The sequence below is a fragment of the Lagopus leucura genome, unplaced genomic scaffold, assembly GCF_019238085.1.
Source record: "Lagopus leucura isolate 7727_CA_CO unplaced genomic scaffold, USGS_WTPT01 Super-Scaffold_100004, whole genome shotgun sequence".
Lineage (NCBI taxonomy): Eukaryota > Metazoa > Chordata > Aves > Galliformes > Phasianidae > Lagopus > Lagopus leucura.
Genome location: NW_024962264.1, coordinates 44,222,184 through 44,243,534, shown reverse-complemented (window position 1 = coordinate 44,243,534; position 21,351 = coordinate 44,222,184). Strand labels below are relative to the sequence as shown.

General features: G+C 38.0%; 1 protein-coding gene across 1 annotated transcript in view; it reads right to left on the bottom strand.

Annotated features, from left to right (window-relative positions):
- Positions 1 to 18: 18 nt before the first annotated feature.
- Positions 19 to 21,351, bottom strand: part of PPAT (phosphoribosyl pyrophosphate amidotransferase) — a 42,459-nt gene continuing 21,126 nt past the window's right edge. The window contains exons 2-11 of the mRNA XM_042871892.1: positions 12,052 to 12,118; positions 8,538 to 8,744; positions 7,815 to 7,927; positions 7,578 to 7,723; positions 6,488 to 6,560; positions 5,329 to 5,480; positions 4,080 to 4,207; positions 3,580 to 3,801; positions 2,878 to 2,998; positions 19 to 1,513 (exon numbers count right to left, since the gene is read on the bottom strand). Of these exons, the coding sequence (XP_042727826.1) occupies positions 1,338 to 1,513; positions 2,878 to 2,998; positions 3,580 to 3,801; positions 4,080 to 4,207; positions 5,329 to 5,480; positions 6,488 to 6,560; positions 7,578 to 7,723; positions 7,815 to 7,927; positions 8,538 to 8,744; positions 12,052 to 12,118 (1,405 nt within the window). The 3' untranslated portion in view covers positions 19 to 1,337. The remainder of the gene's footprint in view (positions 1,514 to 2,877; positions 2,999 to 3,579; positions 3,802 to 4,079; positions 4,208 to 5,328; positions 5,481 to 6,487; positions 6,561 to 7,577; positions 7,724 to 7,814; positions 7,928 to 8,537; positions 8,745 to 12,051; positions 12,119 to 21,351) is intronic.

Genomic DNA, 21,351 nt, shown 5'->3' with positions numbered 1-21,351 from the left:
TCTCAACTATGTGCAAGATGGGGAAGAAAAAAGCTCTTAAACTTTTATTTTTCTCTGTTTTTGTAGTGGTGTCACATGCAATTGTAAGGCCAAAATACACAATATTAAATAGATAATCTAAAATTAAGTTGCTGGTACTTTGTGAAAAAACACAGGTATACAAAATATTTTTTACAATTGTGCATTCATTTGCAGTAGTTTCAAAAGGTGCTATTCTCCTTCAGCTAGTGGTTCATTTTGAGGCAGTCGTTATGGATACAAGTAACTAACTGTGACCAATTAAGAAATATTATGCTAATACAATTAAAAAGTTAAATACTAATGGTTCTTCAAAACTCTTTCTTTTAAAACATTACATTTATTTTAACAGCAGTGATGTGTAAAAATAAGAGTCTAGCCAAAACAACACAATCTTCAGTTGTTATATCATGCTTCCTGTTAAGAAAGTAACTGTATTTTTGAGTGAAGTTTGGACGCTAACACAGAAAGAGCACACTGAGTAATATTCAGACTGCAGAAATTGTCAGGACTTGTCCTGGAGAAAACAAGACGTGAAACAAAAAGTAAAAAATGGCAGTGCCAGGTGTTTTTCTCCTTCCACATCCTATTGGCCACTGGAAAACACCTGAAGATACGTGTTGGACTTCGGAAAAGAATTTTGAAGTTACAAAGATAGAAAGCTTTTGGCTTAGCATCTCCCTGAGTGTTCATTCTTAAAATCATGTACCAGACATTATGTTCATGGAATCTGGATACTCAGTTACAAAGGGCTTGATTTATAATGGCTATTTAGCTTATATGCTATTTAGCTATATATATAAATGGCTATTTAGTAAGATATGTTTTTTAAAAATCTAAGCAAAAACTGCCGAGGAAGCAGTTTGACTCTTCAGATTTTTTCCAAAAGAGAGAAGCAAGCCTTGTACTGAAAAATTATTTTGATAATTTGAAATTACACCATATGATTTATAATTTGTACTTCAACTCTGTGAATAAATCTGACACAGATATCTCACATTCAGGGCAAGACTGAAACAAAAAGCTTTGGGACCGGTAAATAATTATAAACACTTTGGTTTTTACAATATTTTATGAGAAAATAGAAAGCACAACTGTGCTTCAAAACTATATGATTTTATATTTTAATTTGCTTAGATAGTTTTTGTCAGCACACACTTTATCTAAGCCATTACCATAAAGATGTAGTTAATAACAGTAATCAGTTAGCTCTGGTAAGCTTTACATATTACCTAAACATAAGAAGGCTACTAGCAAGAAGGCATCTTTGAAACAGGTACATTCATCAATGGATGAACCAATGTCCATCCACTAAAAATTCACCATTCTAGCTCTACAGGATACTCTCCAGTGAGGCATGCTGTGCAATGACCAATCTTTCCAACACGCGATTTCTGGGTTTTAAGACTGTTCTCATTCTCTTTTCTTGCTTTGATGCTTTCTTGCACAGATGATACGAGCCCTTCCACAGAAAGATAAACAACACTGTCAGCCCCTAGAGGAAATAAAGGATTCATCAGTTAAAAGCTGCGATTTTGTTCCAAATGCAATGCTCTTACAAAATGTGAGTGCACTGTTGTATTGATTACAATACAAGGTGGATCACCTCACATAAAGACAATAGTCATGAAAAATTATCAGACCATAGCAAGCCTTGCCCTTCTCCAGTTATTTGTACAGGGAGCAGAATCACTGAAATCTAGACAGGAGGTTCTAAGTTGTGATCTGCAAAAATTGAAACAGAATCCAGGGTATGTATTAAGACTGCCTAAACTCTGAAGAGTTTAACAGAGTTATTTTGCATTTCAGCTCTGGAAGCAGGTGTAACGAGTGACTCAATTCCCTAACTTCTAACATCTTACTAATAGTACCCTTTCTGGAATTTGGAGGAGCAGAAGAACATCATGTTAAAAAAAAAATCAGTGTTCAGTTCATGACAATGTTGTAGCAGTAGAAAAGTTTGACAGCCTTTTCGCATAGTCACTTTTTCATTTACACCCACTATTTTATGAAAGAATGCTTCTTAAATACGAGATCCTACAAACTTGAAATATTTCAACATGCCTTCATGATGATGATTTAGGAGAAAGGAATTAACTTTAAGATTGGACAGCATTTATACAAGAAATCTGAATTTAAAGTTTTCTACCCACAGCTATATTCTTAAACCATTTTTAAAATACTTTGCAGCACAATAAGCCATATACTGGATTTTCTCACTCACAGACCTTCACACAATTTCTGTTACTGCTATTTCCATGATGAGCACATTATTTACCACATCACAAGCAACACTAAGTTACTGGTTCTTTGTTCTGCTGTAAACATGACTTGCTCTAGAGATCTTAAAATGTATTTAATTAACATTCTTTCATTAGTTTCAAATGTCATTTCTTTCAAAGTGATGCAAATTACAAGAACATAAATTTGTAGAAAAATCAGTGGGTGTTTACAAGTTCAGGATATATTTTTATGAATGTCAATAAAGTGAAACTACGTTTGTTTTTCATTACACAACAGATTTTCACCACTTATTTTCTTTCTGATATTTGCCTACAGCAACACCAAATGTTTCCCAGAAGGAGTTCAATGTACTGGAAACATGTTATTAGCCTTTATTTGTAACTTACGAATTATTCGAATGGTTTACATTGGTCAGAGAAATATAATTCATTAACTGCATCATAAAATATGCAACTAAATTGGTTTGAACCATAGGGAACACACAATATTTAGCGTGTCAACTTTTATGATTTTTTATCAGTTTTGCCATTCTTGCCTTTATGTGTTCATTATTTTGACGCAGGCAGTAAATACTTTGCAGGTAAAAGCCATCTTTCAAAGAAACCTCGCATTTACCTATGTAGTTTGCCAGATCATGAAATTCAGGTCTGTTGGCAATCAGTTCTTCTTTTGTTGGAATGTTTATTCCCATGTAACACGGAAATCTTATGGGAGGTGAAGCCACACGAATGTGCACCTGAATAAAAACACAATTTCAAAACAGTGCTATGAGGTGAAGTTCAGCAGATTGTTCAGTCTTGATTTTGCTTCTCTTCTATAGCATTCAATCCTCGATGCAGGTGTTTCAGTTTACAAAGTCAAACATCATATGAAACACTTCTGCTTCAGTGAAAAACTTGCTTACAGTTTCAGTTAAGAATTTTTATCAATTAAACAAACGTGCTTTGATGACTTAAAGCACATTCCTGATTACTGCAGTATGTGAATGTACTTAATGCATGTGGCAGAAATACACCAACACTTTTTTCTCATCTTACCTAATCTGTTTTCTATTCTAGTTGTCAGTTAGCACTTTATAAATGGAGACGTGTTCCTCTCCCCTTAATCTCCAAAAATCAAAACCAAAGAAACAAAACAAACTTTTCAACCCACCATGACAAAAAAACACACCAGTCTTCTCTTTTTTTTTTTTTTTCCACACTTGCACTTTTAAATAATGGAAAAATGTGTAGTACAAATGAAGTCAAAACCCAGTGCTTTACACTCCAATCAATCTTGTACTTAAATGTGTAATATACAGACTAAAAATGAACTTACCTCTTTAGCTCCTGATTCCCTTAGTAGTTTTATTATAGGAGAAATAGTATTGCCCCTCACAATTGAATCATCAATGATAACAACTCGCTTGCCTTTAAAATTGTCAGATAGAACACCAAACTTCTTTGCAACACCAAGTTGCCGTAACCTCATATTTGGCTGGATAAAAGTTCTTCCTACATAGCGATTTTTACAGAGTACTTCAACATATGGCAGTCCACACTATAAACAGGAGACATTAAACAGAGTTAGTATCTATAAAACTGGTTATTCTCTGTTACTGTGCTTCAAAGAAACCTTAGGATTCAGTATAATTTCACAATAACCAAAAATCTTTGAAATATCTTAATAGAGTGGAATAATGACAAAAACCAACAAGTGATGCAGTGACTCAGAAGGTCTGTAGGCCACTCTAGCAGCCTGTGCTGAAATGCACCACTACAAAAAAAAAAAAGATATGTGTAGATATATTTGAGAAAAGAAAGCAAATTAACACAAACCTTTTGAGCATAACCCAGAGCTGCTGGGGTTGCAGACTCTGGAACAGTGCTGACCAGGTCTGCCTCCACAGGTGCTTCAATAGCAAGTTGCTGGCCACATCTCCTCCTGACTGAATACACCATTTGACCTAAGAACAGCAATAAGTGTTTTTCCTGGTATGCATAATTCAGATTTCCTCTCAGATTGCTGTACAAATGTCTGTGGTAAGTTGCAGGCATAGAAGTCAGTGAGAAAAATTTTGGAGTTAATAAGCAGTCATTCACATGAACTCATTTTTTATTTCCACCCATAATGTCATATTCTAACATTCACAACTCTGTCACTACACAGAGAATTAAAACCCAGCCTGCCCTAATCAGGTAACTAAACTTTATGTGTATGTTACAAAATCTACTCACAGGAGCAAAGAAGAGGAAATTATGCCTGCATGTTCACAATATGCATGTTCTATTTTTAGTCTGTTTTCCTAAGCAGACAAAGTTTGTGCAATCATTCTGTCTGCCTCCATCCACTTATTAGTTTTAAACCTGTTGGTTATATTTACCCCACATTCGTTAAGGCAAAAAGAGGCCTTGAGAGTTTTTTAGGTCCTAAAAGTTTGGAACCAGAAGAGGAAACTGGAAGTACTGTGGTGAGATAGGCAAGGTAAAGGTACAGAAGAACTAGGGAACACGAAGGAAGTGGGGACATTGCTAGGTATGAATGTCCTGGCTAATACCGCATCTCTAACACAATTTTCAGAAGTTTCTACTGAAATAAAAACATTAGACTGACTGTCCCAAATACTTAGACAATTCACAGATTTAGAAGTTGTATTAAAAACATCTTCCTGAAGTAACCATTTCTTCCAACAAAAACACTAAGATAAAGTTGTTTTGTAGATTCTCTTTTATAGGTCTAATTATTTAAAAGGTTTTCTAAGAACTAATAAGTCTCTTGCTTTGAAGGGATGTTTCCACGACCTCAATCATGTTTGTGGTTCTTTTCGTCCTTTCCATGAAGCTATGCAGGCAGGCCTGACTGAGGCAATATACACAGACAGGAACAGGAAAGTGATGCTACATGCTTCTCCTGAGTCTTTTATCCTCAAGAACTGTGCCAGCCCATTCTATGCCAGCCCTGTTGTGAAAGCTCACACTCACTGCCAACCTGCAATGATCCTATACCCTCTCTAGAGTCAGTTGTCCTCCAGACTATAACTTCCCATTAGTTTGGGAGGCAGAGGCTTTGTATATTACATCTTCTCACCTTCAAAGATACTGTCTGGTCTTGCAAAATAAACATATTCAAAGATGCAGAATGCTGAAGGATCTCCTTCCGGTCTTGGTACAACATCCAATGTTTGGACATCATACCTGGATATTTTCACAATCTCTCCAGGAAGTACCTCACGATAGTACCTTGAAAGAGAAATACGCAGCATTTAGAATGATAGTTTTAAAACATAAACCCTATTGGTGGGAAAATTGCTTTAGAACATATTTCTCTTGTCTTAGGACTTAACTATGTTTTATGGCCAGCATGTAAGAGAAGTGACCTTTACTAAAATGGTCTGAATTAGCATCAAATAGCAATAAATTAATACTGTGGTACCACAGAATTCTTCCCATATGTGGGATGTAATCCAGTACAAAGAACACAGAAAAACACACCCACAAGAATACTATACAGAAGAGAATAAAAGAATACTGAAGTGATTACATTCTTTCCTGGTTTTGCTTTACTTTCTTTTTACTTAGTAGTGTGTTACCCAAATGCATATTTTTCTAATCTCTGATTAAGAAATTAAATATAACTGCTCTTTTTTTTTTTTTTTTTTTTTTTTTTTTTTTTTTTGATATCTCCCAATGAGCCTTCAATCTCTTTTTGTTTCAACAAAGTATCCCGCTTTTCTTTTTAAAGTGTCTTAGGTAGGGAGAGAATGTCAATCTCACCTATTGGCTTTAATGGGTCCATTTGCACCTATGGAAATAGTTTCAAGTGCCTGACACTTTTTTGAAACAAAGAGGCTGGCTGATAGGCAGCAAATGCTATTGCTCAAGTTAGTACAACCCATAAGCTACCACTGCAACCTCTTCCATAGCATTACTTTATAATACATGAATTTCACTGCTAACCAGGCTAAAATTAAAATTGATAAGGATATCCAAATTTAAAGCAACAAGAGGTTGTCTTCACTCTTATTTTCTGAACACATAATTATTTAACTTCCTTTACACTAACTCAATCAAAAAAATAAACTCTCAAAAGACAGAACTGGCAAAAAAACCAAACCTCCGAACAGTCAACAAACTAATCCTTCATGTCTTTACATTGTTAGAGATTACGATATTTGGCAATTCGAGGCTTCATGTTTAATTGCTGCTTGAGGAGAGCTTTCAGATCAAGTGAGAACCAGAACACTTACTCAGCACCAATAGATAAAAAGCTACAGGATTCAGAGGAGACTACCCATCCTTCTGTTTCACTGTTATCTTTTCCTGAAATAAAAGATTTCTGTTATAGTTAGATTCCACAATTTTTGATACCACATTGCATATCTAATACAGTACTTGTCTTGCTATGTTCTGCTTTGCCAAATGCTCAAATTTAAATTTGCAATGGTTAGCATTCTAAAATTTCTATAATATCATTCTAAAAAATGTAAGCACCATAAAGTAGTTCTAGGCACAACTGATAGTAACAGCATCATATTCCTGGTTCAGAAATGTTGTCTCCACACTATTTCAGATTTTTGCATTTATAGTTGAATTGCTTTAGATATAAATAATTACTTCTGTTTAGACAAGAAATTCCTTATTTTTTTTCCTATGTTAATTGTGTCAAGAGCCTTTTGACTACAGTGAATACTGGACTGAACTCCAATAAAGACAGTACAGGCACAGAACAGATCAAACCAAAAGTTTGTACGCTTTAAAAATCTTGAGTTTTTTCTTGTGCTCAAAGGACTTTATTCCCATCAGTTGATGTGAGCATTTGGAAAGTAGAAATACATTGTCTGTAGTCCAACACCTTTTGACATATCACAAAAGAAAGGGAGAAAACTGACATTTTTTCTGGACTGGATACAGTCCCGGATAAATGGCTGCAAGTGGCTCTGCTTGAGTGAGCAGGATGGAGCAGATTACCTCCAGAAGTCCCTTCCAACCTCAGCTGTGATTCTGTTTGTCCTTGCTTTCCTATTTTGGTGATAAGAACTTCATTCTCAGAAATACTCTATTACAGTTGGGCTGCCTAATTCTGACACTGTCATCAGGCAGTATTCACTTTTGCTGAAAACAGAAACAATGTTTGCAGACTTTCTACAAATTACCTTTTCCTTACAACACTACTGTTAGGAATTTACAAAACTGACTTTTCCATTACATGTTCCTATCTCTACTTCAGTAAATGCAGCTGTAATTACTTAAATTGATGGCTTCATGTGCTAACATGAATGTGTATATTCATATATATGCATATAGGTGTATGAATATTAGAATATACGTATGATTTACCTTTTCCATTCATGTCCCCTACTGGAATAAGGCGACCAATGCAGAGAGGGCGATTCCCATATGGATCACGTACTGCATAGATTATGTCTTTATGCATAATTAGCAATGAATATGAAGTTGGAGTTTCATTCATTAAATTTTTAATTCTGCAATGAGACAGAGGTGAACATAATAACGTGTTACACACCATGCTGAGACTAGATTGCTGTTCTTGCTTCTGAAACCTGTAATCCTCACCTTGCTACCCAGTCAGCAGTGTCGTCATTTTCTAGAGGAGGTGTGAAAGCCAGCAGCTGGGTGATCAATTCACTGTCAGAACTGGTTGACAATCCTACACCATGCCGCATAAGCTTTTAAGACACACACAAAAAAGGGTTACCAGTAGTAAAGTACTGATCTTGTCATACCTTTGCCTTGCTTCAATGCAGGAGTAGATCCTGTAGATTTTGGATGGAATTTAATAGCATGGATTTCACAATGAAACATCTGCTAAATTTTAAGCAGGTTCTTTAAAACATACTTTTCCAGACAAATAGACTATAAAATCTGTCATTTGATCATCTCCTTATGTTTGTGCCCTGACAATACTCATGATTAATTTTGAAAGCCAGAAATACAAGTAAAGACAATATTCCAAACAAGAACATTTCAAATTATGATTACCTCACCTAATTATGTCTCTCTTAACTCTCTTAACATATGATCATTAGGAATTAGTTTTTTCACTTGACATACAGCAGTGTGACAAATAGTCTAGAGGACTAGTGAGTTATGACCTATAGCAATTACAAATGTCTACTCTTTCCTGGGGCTTCTCTTCCCCCAAGGCTATTTTGATTATGATGCTCTTTCACAACACACAGTAGTTTGTCATTAAGCACTCATTATAGCAAACTTTTTGCTCATTTCTGTTTCATGCTCAGGAATGAATGATACTGGATTCTCCCAGGAGATACTAACCTTCCTCCTCAGTCGTACAGCATTTGTTAGTTCCCCATTGTGTGCCACAGCAATCTTTCCATGAAGAGTTTCTACAACAAAAGGCTGGCAGTTCTGCAGCTCAGAGATCCCCGAGGTAGAGTACCTGGTGTGCCCGATACCAAGGTTTGAAACATATAGCTTCTTCAGGCTGTCTGCATTGAACACGTGATTTATAAGCCCCATTCCCTTCAGGAGAAAAGGAAAAAAATTGTTGTTCTGCTGTTTTGTTTTATTGGCAGTGTGCTCATTTCTCCTTGTGCTTGTTCCTGGTAATAAATACTTTGCTAGAAAGCGAAATAACCTGAAATCCACAGGAAAGAAAGAAGCTGATTAGGTGTCACAATGATATGTCAGATCCCAGCACTCCTATTTTTTGACAAAACTTTATACATTTTCGTTCCGAGGATTTCCACTGAACAATCTATTTCCTGACTAAAAACGCATCCTTTGAAAAACACAACCAAAGTGCTAAGGCATTTAAAAACATAAGAAAAAAGAATGTCCAAAGGGAAGGAAAAGAAGAAAGAAGTCACAAGATTCTCTAATTAGGATATACTACTGGCAAGTTAGTGATATAGGATTTTCTTGTTTACTTAAAACAAACATTTCATACATCCAGGTTGCCTTCTATTTAAAGCAGACATGCGTCAAAGCGTTTTAGTCAGCTGTCAGGAGCTTCTTATGGCAACAAGCACTATGTGGAGACAAATTAACAGCAAGAATAACCTGGAAAAAAAACCTGCACACAGTAGAAATTAAGACTGGATTCCAAACCCTCCTACCACTCCAGCTTCTTATGCTGCATGTGGAAAATGTTTACATACTTCTAAGCCCCTGTTTCCCTATCATGTATGGTAACTGTGATGTACATGAAATCACACATGATAACACTCTTCTAGGATCTGTAAAGTTACATGAGAGAGATTGAAAAGTCATGATTGCTTTATGGCCTGTGCTGTGGGTATAATAACAACACAGTGGGATAACATAGGGAGGAAGGAAATATGGTGAGTTGTTTGCAGAACTCAACCAAAGCAGATTAAAGAAAGTCAGGCTTTAGAGTATTCTGTTCTTTGTCTGGATAGACTCAAAATACAAAAAGACTGTGGTTGCACATATGGTTTTAGGATACCTGCTGTCATGTTAAAAAATTACTGCCATAAGCATTCAAAGTAGTGCTTTTGCTTTAATGGTTCAGCAAACTATATGCCCAATCAAATGTCACCTGTTGTCTCACACATTACACAAAATCTGTACCATGTGCAGAAATGCAATCGTGCTCTTGTTTTACTTAGGCCTACTTATCCCAACAGGAGATCTGGCACTTCACAGGTCCAAAGTTAATGGATGTGGCTATTTGAAGCACTGCAATAGGTTAAACAAGCAATCCTATGTCAAAACACATTTGGTGACACAAGTACATCATCTTTAATATGCATAGTGAAATATTTTGCTGATTTAGATTGTGTCAGTGGGACAATGAATGTGAATTACACCACTATAAAAAATTCCTAGAGAATGCAATCTTATTTCTGTATGTCCCAGGTCTGGTATATACCAGAAAATGATAATATGTCTACTTTAATATAGATTTTTCTGCATATTCAAGCATGCAACAGTAAGACAAAGCTCTCCTGCTACTGATGTCACTACATCTATATAAGAGATGTACGTTTGTCCACATCCTGGGCTAGTACAGCTATGACACTAATTTTTTCTTGCACAAAGTTGGCTGAAAGGCTGTAACAGACAAATCTGGATGAGTCTTCTGGGAGAGTTTAAAACAAAGGATTATAAACCTTTGTTAGGGGCTATTAATCCACCTTCAAAGGCTGGTAACGATCAGAAAAGAACACATATCCATCCGTAGGTGGTCCAGTTTGTACTCTAATCCATTGGCTTAATCTGTTGACAAAGGTGAGCTTGCACTAATGCACAGTGTTGTAAATCGATGCAGTGAGCAGCAGGCAGCTTTTCCCTTCTGTTTTTTTCTGCTATGAAGAATGCCAGCTGGTGTCTGGAGGACAAACGGACACAGCGACATCTTCACTGCTGAGATTTTTTCATGGTGTAGTTTAAAGTCAGAATCCTAAATGTAACTTCACCAGGGTAACAGACACAAATGTTCCTTACATTGGCATAATTTCCAGGATTATACAAGTGAAATCTGTTGTACTCCACGGACTCTTTATTACACTGTAGTTATTGCGTCTTTTAGAAGTGTTGAATCCAAGAAAGGTATTTCAAGGATAAAAGTAAACATCACATCCTCTGCAACTCTTAAAATATCAAAGTTGATACAATGAGAAAGTCAATTAAACTCTTAGCATGACAGTTAAGTATGTCAGCTCCGTAACATGGAAACTCTACAGATTATTCTATCGTCTGCTAGAATTTCATAAATAATTTTTACTGCAGGATTTATTTATTTATAAATCTTTAAAAGAAAGTTTCAATTCCAGTAAACCTTAAGGTAAGTTGAAACCCAAGCAGAAGCAGGAGTGAAAAACAGATAACACAGTGTGGAATTTGAGAAAATAGGCATTTAAAAGTGTGTAGGTGGCAGGATGAGGTTGTATGTAACAGATAGGAAGGGGGGAAATTCCAGAAAAGGTGATAAACACAATGCTCAAGAGATGAGACTGTGCATGAGGCATGGAGCAGTCAAGCAGATATGCATGCTGCTGCAGCAAAACAGTTCTTACTCTTAAACTGATTTGAACAGCTTAATTAATCTTCCTCAGAGATGCATACGCATAAAGATGAATTGCCTTCTGACTGTGGTCAGAGAGCACACTCATATCAAGTGTGCTCCACAGTTTTGTTTGCTGAAATAGTTTTATTTCCAGTCCTCTGCTCTTCCAGGATTTAACAGGTTGATGATTATCTTTTTCTGGATGAGCAAAACCAATCCCTGAGCATGCAGGGATTGTCCTGGCATATTATTTGAGACTCTGGTCATTTAATGGCTTTTAACTTCCCTTGGGATTTTCTCAGCTTGAGAAAGACTGGGTGACCTTCTCAGATTTCCACTCAGCCATTTACTAAGTTTATGTTTACCTGTAGGTGAAGTAGCTGCCACTTCCTTGATTCTCACTAAGCTAAGAATTAGTTGGCCATGTCCTTCTGCAGAACTGTACCTATTTGTCTTTTCTCAAGTTGCATTGGTGTACTCTTCCACATCTCTGGAGTTAACACTTTAGGTGCAGGTGGAGTTGGAAAACACTTTTTAAGGTAACAATAGCCTGATCTGGATACTTCTTTGTGTCTACTGCTGTGCATGTGGCTACACCCAGAAGGGGATAACATGGGCAGATTTGCTTTAAACATGAGTTTAAGACAGAAATCACCTAGATAACACAATTAGATACTATCACTCTGACAATGCCAAAACAGCAAATGAAACCGTGCTGCTTCCCCTCTTTCTAATTATTTAGCTTCCTTGCTGAAATATGCATCTCACTTGGGCATCACCAAAACATTTACATTTTACCTTGTGCACTTTGAATGCTTGGGATGACTCTCCATCACTTGTCACAATTCCAGCACTCTCTTGGCCCCTGTGAACAAAATACAAATAAATATAAAGAATGAAAGTACTTAGAATGAAACACCATACTATGCTATGGATTAATGTTTTTCATCTGCTCTTTACAACATGAACTTTTAATGTAAATTTATTTGTTGTTTCATTTTACACACTTGTATTCAAAGCAGTTTCTTGCTCTTTTTTTCAAAACAGTCACATAAGTTTTTTGCCTAAGCCCACTGAATTCAGTGGAAATCTTTCCATTAAAAAGCACTGGCTCAGCCTCTTACTGCAGTCTGATTTCAGTGTAGGCATAAAATAACAACAGATGTTTAATCTGAAAAGAAACTTTGCAGTGCTACTACTCTAGCTACCATTAGCTAGAGTAGTAGCACTGCATCTATTTCTGTTGGGGTTTGTCTTAAGAAACTGCTGGTTTTGCCTCAAGGAATGCATTTTTTCTCCCACTGATCACCTACACAAATTTTTTGCACTCTTGCACTTAAGCAGTCAAACTAGCATTTACACCACTAACTGTTGTGTGAACCCTCTGGCAAAGTGCTCGAGAACATAAACCGAAGCTTCTGAACCATAGCAAAACAGTTCTGATGTACGGTGACATTGAAAACGGAAATGCTTCCACTATGGCAGACCAGTCTCACGCTGGCAGCTGTTTTGCTAAGCAGAAGAGCACTACCAGCTAAATGACAGCCTTGTCCCTAGACTGCTGCTTTTCCTCCCAGCTGTCTTCCCTGACTCCATGCAGGGCCTGTCTGGCCTGCTCAGATCCCACTGCATTCTTGTACTTAATAAGGAGTAAAAGGGAAAGATGTTTTTCTTAGAAAATGAACCACTTAGAATATTTTTAGAATACCAGAAGCTGCTATTCATCCATTGGACTGGTTTAACTCAACTGAGGAATTATCTAGTATAAGCAGTAATCAAAGTAGCTGCAAACCTACATAACAGATTCTAATCTACAACTGAAGACTTTCTTTAAGCCCTAAAACCCTTATATTTGTCGCTAGACCCACTTACACGTACAGCAACATCTAAACAACAAAGTTTAAAGAACAAAGAAAGCAGAACAAAACAAACTTTACACATATCTGAATGAATTTATAGCTGACTTGAAAGATCCCCGAGGAAAAAAAAAATCAGAGATAAGAAAACCCGTAAGTTCATTTATTTTAACTCAGGAAGACGTCCTATCTGTTAACATAATGACTGACCTTAATCTTATTAGATTAAGGGTTCATACACCACATTCAGCAACTTTTAATTCAAATTTCAATATTATAGATGACTTCCAGTTCAATATTGATAATGTCCCTTAAAACATCACCAAAATCAAATAGAGGGAGAGAAGCCGGCATCATGATTAAAAGGACTTTGCAAGTAGTGGGCTTACATCTTTTATGTAGTCTAATAGAAGAATAGTAAGCACAGGCAAAAAGGAAGCAAGGAGCTTATGCCATTTTACCAACTTAGTGATTTTTAAGTAAGCAAGCACTTAATTAACTCATCACCGGTAGTAAATGGACAGTAAAAATGCATATAGAAATGCATGTAAGCGCCCACCAATTTTACAGCAAATGCCACTTGGCCACGCAATGGTGAGACTGTGCATCATGCCCACACTGCTGCCACACCACGCACACTGCCTCGCAGCCCACACAGCGGCCGGCAGCAGCCTCAGGTTGCTGGTGGAGAGGAGGTGCTGCGGCGCTCACACACAGCACCCACACAGCGCGTCCGCGCAGCCTCCCCCCCCCCGGGGGGGGGGGGGGGGGGGTGCCAGCACAGCTTGCTTTCTGCACCTGTGTTTTTCTTGCTCAAGGCATCAAGCCAGCCCAACCGGCTTTGTTGCCCTGATGGCAGCGCAGTGGTGACACCGGCACCATTTTCCACACGGAGGGCTGAAAGGCCACTCCAGGGGCCGGGCAGAGAGGCGGCTGATGGCAGTGTGGCTGCCAAGGGCCTGCCCTTGTGTGCCTGCCTGCTGGGGCTCTGGGTGCCGGTGTGGAGCTCAGGGCGGCCTGCAGCTCGCAGTGCTCAGGACGGCACACGGAGCCGCCGAGAAGCAGGCGCCTGGTTGCCTAGGGAACCAGATCTTGGCTAGAAATAGTGAATCATTTCCAGGTCACTCTCAACATGGAGAGTGGAGCGGGGAAGCACTGGACTGAGGAGGAGGTTAAAGCCTTGCTAAGCATCTGGTCGGAGAAGAGCATCAGGAAACAGCTCCACGGCACCCTGAGGAATAAAGGAATATTCATCTACATTGCCAAAAGGCTGCAGGAGTTAGGAGTTTGTAGAGATTGGAAACAGTGCCGAGCAAAGTACAAAAACCTGAAGTATGAATACAGAACGGTTAAATACGCCCGCAACTCCGGGGATGCCACTAAAACCATGAAGTTTTTTCATGACCTGGATGCCATACTGCGATGTGAGCCTGTCGCACGCTTGGCTGCCGAGGGGAACGCCAGGTGCTCCACCACCGAGGCACGGCTCAACGCCAGTCCCACCGCAGACAGCAGCCAAGGTAAAACTCTTTCTGCTTCTATATCCTCCCTTTGTTTAAAAACTACCAAATAAAAAGCCCCCAGCCCCAGGCAAACAAGCCCACATCCTAAGTTTGCCGGCTCTGCGCTGAGGCTGCCCAGCCTGGCAGTGCTGTAGAGCAGCCCCAGACGGGATGCGCTCCGGCACAGGGCAGGACATGTTAGCACCCACCAGTGTTGAAGCCTGTAAATACAGTGTAATTCTCACCAAAACACACTAACTGCTTGCAGTAAAGCCTCTGTAAGTGTTCTGATGTCAAGGCTCCTGCACAGAGCTCAGGCGTTAAATTAAGGAAAGATGGTTGTGTGTGTTGCTTGTTTTTTTTTTCCCTTTAATTTCATTTGCAATACTTTGCAACCCTGACTATTAGAGCTCCAGTTCTAAACTTAAAGAAAACCGAATGTAGATGTGGAAAATGTCATGATTATTTCAAGAACTGTTACTTGTGGCACAACTGAAATTTCTAGTTTCTATTTTTATCTCTCTGTAATTGAAATTTCAGCTATGACCAAAGGTAAATGAAATTATTCTATTAGAGATTAACTTCATTTTTCTGAGAAACAGAGGAATGTTTAATAACTTCCTATTAAAAATTGTAATGTGCCAAGGAAAAATAAAAATTGTAATGTTTGTCTGAATATTCTGAGGCAAAACATGTAACTACAACTGCTCTTATTCTGAAAGGGTTTTTTTAAACCAAATTAGTTGCATTCCTTGTTTGATTCGGTCCTCTTTACATATGCATTTAAGCTGTGCTTAACATTTCATTAGGGTTAATCTGCTATTTGACAGCACTCAAACCTCCTCATCTCATTTTGAATGTCACTGAAGCACAAGCTCCAGTAATAGTTGTAAGTATCCAAATAATATGGCTACAAAGAGAAATTCAAAGATAAGTTCAATTTGTTCCATCCGTATATGCCAATTTACATTAATTAAGACTGTGAATCTTTTTAAAGAAAACAATAAACACACTAAAATAGTATTAGAGGAACTTGCCAATGGCACAAAGATGCTGGACATAGCTTATCACTGTACTCTTCCAAGGCTCCTTCTACAATGCTGTCTTACAGGTCTGATAAAAAGGAATTAACATTTCTCTTGCCACTGTTTACCTTAGCTAAAAGCTCGACCTTAATTTGTCATCATTAGCATAAAGCCTCTAATCTGTCACAAATCACTTAAAAATAAAATGCCAATTTCATGCTATTTTAACATGTGCTGTCTGCACAATGCATTGCTACTACAATCCATTTTTATTTTTAAATATGCAGAACTGAGAGCCAAATCTGTGGCTGATACAAGCTGTTAACTCCTGAGGAGTGCACAAAGCTAAATCAGAGTCCCTCCTCTCAGGATCTGAACTTAGGTTATCCTCTGTGTTTTGATGCAGTTTGCACCAATTGTTAATCTCATCTCATGTAATTCTCATCTGCTTTCGATCTCTTGCAAGTTTAAATCAGGAAGAGTTGGTTGCAGTTATGAATCCCAAACTGGAAAAAAAACACGAAAAATAAAATAAAAAATTTTCGTCCCCGAGGTGAGACACTTCATTTTGAAGCATTGGCACAATCTGGTTTTAAAAGTGGTATAATGAAATGCACAAGCATTTCTACTACTTCCTTTACAAGGAAAAAAAAAACCCAACCAAGTATTTTATAAATAGAAAGTAAATGAAACTGTAACAGCAACTGTAAAACTGTAAAAATAACTGCAATTGTAATAATGTAACACAAGTGGTAACAATTTAAATGCAAAGACTCCTACAACCATAATTGAGCCACAGTGGAAGCTCGCTAAGCAATGAATGTGTCCTGCAGGTATGCAGTACACACACATCTGCACCACGGGCAGAGCGAATAGCGGTGACAGCATCAACTTCCTTCATTTAAGGACACAAGCCAAGTAAACAGCGCTGCTTCAGGGACAGTTTTTTCCCATTGCCATCCGATGATGGCAATGCCATCATCATTGCCATCATTATGGTGGCTATGAAAGGAGGAGTTGCCAAGCTCAGTGTTTCGAAATTCAGTTGTAAGGCTGAAGCGGCATTTGTGGCTGTGCTGCTGCTGGTCAGAAGTGTCTTGTGGGTGCAGATGTGAATGTGGCACTCCCACAGATGGCAGCGTGAGTTTGCACAGCCTGCTGTGCCTATCCAGCATGAACCTCACAGCTCCTCTGCTGCCTTCGGGAAGAAAGGGACTATTTCATACAAGTATCTCCTGTTAAGACCTGTGTACATCTGTGTCCTTGCAGGTGCCTTCCTGAACTTCTGTTTAGCCACTGAAAGCTACAGGAGCAGAGGGAGGCACGGTTCTACCCCTCTCTTTTTCAGAAGGGGCTGAGAAGGTTTATTTTAACAACTGGAGGAACCCAAGGCTTCTGCCTTGCATAGGAGGAGCAGCAACAACAAAAGGCTATCAGAAAACTAAAACCTGTGCCAAATAATAATATTCACTATGCAGATCTTATCTGGAGAACTTAGCTGTTGTAAAGTGTTATTTAAAATGCACGACAGGGACAGGGCACACTCCCAAAAAAACTCTTTTACCATTCTGCTTAGCATCAGTTTAAATATTCATACTCATCCTTCATATAAAGCTACAAAGTTTTGTTTGATTATTTCAACTACTACAATACTGCTGAGGACGGAGAGGAAGGAGAAGAAGGGAAAAAAAAGAAGTCTAATTCTATGGGACTGAATGGCATTTCTGCAGTGTTTTCCTCATTTTCCTGATATTTTTTTTTCATATCTTATAAAGTCAGATTCCTTTAGAAAGTAATTTAGATAAGCTAATAGTTAAAATCACAATTAAATCTGAGAGGTATCTGAAGACAAACTCACTTTCCTTGCCCTTTGCTTTACAACAGCAAACGTAGAAAAAAAATCTAATTTCAGTTCAGTCAGAATAGAAATACATCAGCAAGGAAATTGTTATCATATGCACTCAACTTAGAAGGCTACTAGAAAAGATCCTCTGAAAATGCAAACTGCAAATGCCACGCATATGTCATTTTCCATGTCTGGACTTTAACATTAAACTTAGCATTCACAAATATTCTATATACTTTACTATCGCTTTATTAATAAAAGAATGCAATACATGCATGTAAACTTTTTTACTCATCAAATACTTTTTTTCCATCACATATCCTTTCTTTCAAATACAACATATTTCGTGTTTGCTATTCTTATTTGCTTACGATATTAAGCAGTTTATTTTTAAAGTGTAGCTTGTAAATAAAGCTTCTTTATCCCACTGCCCACACATGGCCCATTCAGTGGGCCTCCCACAAAGAGCTTGTTTCCCTTTCCACAGTTTGCATTGTGGCTCTCAGGCAGATCAAGGCCTGGCACTAGGGGTGGAGGCAGGAGCACACCTTTCTTCCTGTCAAGCCAGTTGCAGGGGATTACAGCTTCTGCCAGAGAAACAAAGTGGACAGCTGGCAGCAGTTAGAGATGAGGCCACAATATCTGTGAGTCATTCTGGGTCTTGCTGAAAGTCGGGAAGGATTTAGGATAATGTTTTCAAACAAATCTAGGTGCAGTTTTCAATTTCACCTACGTCAGGGATGCCACATTCCATCAGGACTGCATCTTGCCACTGCTTGATGTTATTACTGCAGTACTGCTGTGCAGGTAGCTTTGATCGGTGTGACCTACCTGGTTGGAAATGACAGCAGCTCACTCAGCATAACTGCAAAATCATCATTTCAAACTTCCTGTCAACACAGTGTGTGTTGAATAGAGCACCATTTGAAAGTCTGTCCTCTGTGAAAATTAAGCTGACTCATAATTTGAGCTACATGTGCTGCTTTCCAAATGCATGTAGCAATTGCTATAATGCTGCTTGTTAAAGAAATGTAGGAATGCAATACTTTAAAAACTAGATTGAATCCAGTTGGCTACAAGTATGTCCATGCTCTACTCAAAGTATTTTCCCGCATTCCCTGTACCATGAATCCCTAGATTTCCACAACTCTTTGCTGAACATCATTACCTTCTTCCTATTCTTCTCTAAATGTTCTTTTTGGAAATTTTTGTTTGGTTATATAAATGAATTCATGTTTATCTGAATCCATGTGCAAAGTCTACTTTTTTGTACATCTCCACATTCTCTGTTTCCAAACTATAGTTTTAACGTGCAACCTCAAATACCTAGAATCAGAAAAGCATATGGGTCACTAGAATCTGGTCAGTTTCTAAGAATTAAGAATTTTAGAATAAAATATATTTCTAACAGACGTTGTATGTAGATGTAAAGTAATTTAATTTAACACCTGTAACTCCTGTCCTTTTATGGGGACAGGCCAAATGAGTTTAAGTTTAATTTAAATACAAATCAAGCGTGGAGATTACAAAGTTACTGATTTCATTTTGTATGGACATTTTCACTTAAACTAATTTCTAATTTTGTCCATACCTGTTTTTCATCTGAAAACTCTTTCCTCCCCAGGTGAATTATCAGTTTCTTTAGAAGACGATGAGGATGCACCAGGAGATCCACTACTTTTTATGTCACATGTCAGACCAGTTCAACTAGGTATAGTATGATGGAGCAGTGACCCAAAATTAAATGCATAGCTTTCTGAGCTTTCAGAGCATTTTCAATAGCTTGAATATGCCATCATTGTCTGACCAACAAAGCTTTAAAATAATCACACTATTCCACCTTCTCCTTCCTAGTCTTAGTACTTAGCAGTCTCAAGCATCACTAAATACTTTTCACTGCATGTGATATGCCTCCTGCTCGACCACCACTCCCACCAGTTTAACCATATCAACCATATTAGTTTTGTTAAATGCTAGTGGAAAGCATGACAAATGGTAGTGTGTGATCCACATGTCAACTTGTGGATTTTCTCCAACTCGTGTAACTTTTGCTTGAAGTAGTATTAGTGAATGGCCTGAGCCAGGACAGCAGTGCAGAAGTCTGACCTCTCCTACTAAGTAATCCAGGTTCACAATAGTCTTCACAGCAACTGTGTCTTCTCTTCAAGCAAAGGGTGGTGAACAATGTTTTAGTCCAACAATACAACTTGAAACTGGCCAGTAGGACTCCTGTAAGAGTTTTGCTAAGGAAAGTTATTACAGAGCAAAAGTACAAATCTGGCAAGCTTTAAGGAAGGTGAATATCCTAGATGTGAACCCCTTCAATGGGCTGCTGAAGACAACAGAGAGATCTGAACACATTTTGGGGAGAATCAGAGAGAACTGATGAGCTCATTCCTTCCCTGGATGAACAGCAGCACTGTCCTGAATCTTCCCAAGTGCTCTTTTCACTTCTGACAAGTCCTTTATGCCCTAGGGTACATCCCAGTCCATTCTCAACTTTCATTACATAATCTCCAAGGTGCAATATTCTGAGAGAAAACAGGGCCCCAGCTAAACCTATGGCTTTTAATAGCTACACTACACTCCTTCTGCCTGGCATAACAAGAAATCAAGGATGAGACAAGAATACCACATGCAGTAACCGTATACACACATTCACATAAAACCAAAACTTTTATTGCCATATCTGAAACAAAGTTTACAGGAATAGGTCTGTGCTATTCATTAGTGCTCTTGCAGCATACTCCTTCTTTTGGAGTTTTCTGTTGTGAGCCTAAGACACAGGTGAGCATTTCATTTTTGATTGTCTCTTTCCACCACGATAATCTTTCTAACTACAAACCTGTAAAATACTATCCTAACTACGCTACTCTTCTAACTGTACATTTGTTAATTGTACACCTGCTGAATCACTGAAGTTCTGGAAAAAATGCTTTCTATGAAGACAGCTCAATAATTTAAATTGCATAGGCTCTCAGGTATGTACTGATACTAAAATGTCTTCTCTAATGCCCCAGTTGATCTTCAGATTTCAGACAGTGGTTCAGACACCACTGAAAAAAAATATTGAGCCCTTCATACCCATGTTGCTTAATATTTTGGTTCCATTTCAGCAGATTGCTCACTTTTTTCATGTTGAAGAAGCTGAGAAAAATACCAAATATGGCACATACACCTTTCTGATTAAAAAACATTTGGATATCCTATGATAATAATTTCAAAATCATTTTTAAACAAATTTGAGCTGAAATGAAGTTAAGACATTGAGGAAAAAATAGAGACTATAACCGCTTTGTCTGATTAAGGGTAAAATATTTTGATTTTTTTTTTTTTTTAAAGGTAATGGGGAACCAAACAAGCAATTTTCTATTCTGCTCTACTTGCTCTGAATATAGTAGAACAGATGAGCAATCCACTGAGTCACTAGAACTCATTCAAACTAATGTTTATAACTGAAAGTGAGCTCAGTTGCAAATGAACTTCATAATGAGAAATACTGGACTATACAAGAACTAAAGAAACCTTTTCCCTCTCAAACTACCATATACTGTATGGGTTTGACTGACAAATACAGAGCCAATAGAGGGCTGTTCTTCCCCGGGGCTTTTTCCTCTGGTGTTCACAGTGCTCTCTGACAGTGAAGAATGAGCTACTTTGGAAACACAGATAGGTGAAATACTCCCAGTAATACTAAGCAGAGACCACATCAAGCTTATCTGATGCTGACAGTTGACAACCATGGCAATTCCTATGGTTGCATTCACATGGAAGCTAGCATTTTCCCTCAGGAAGAAATGAAGAAGGCATATCTTATCTGAAAATTACACTTCCTAATAAAACATCAGTCAGTTGGCTGCTGCGGAGTT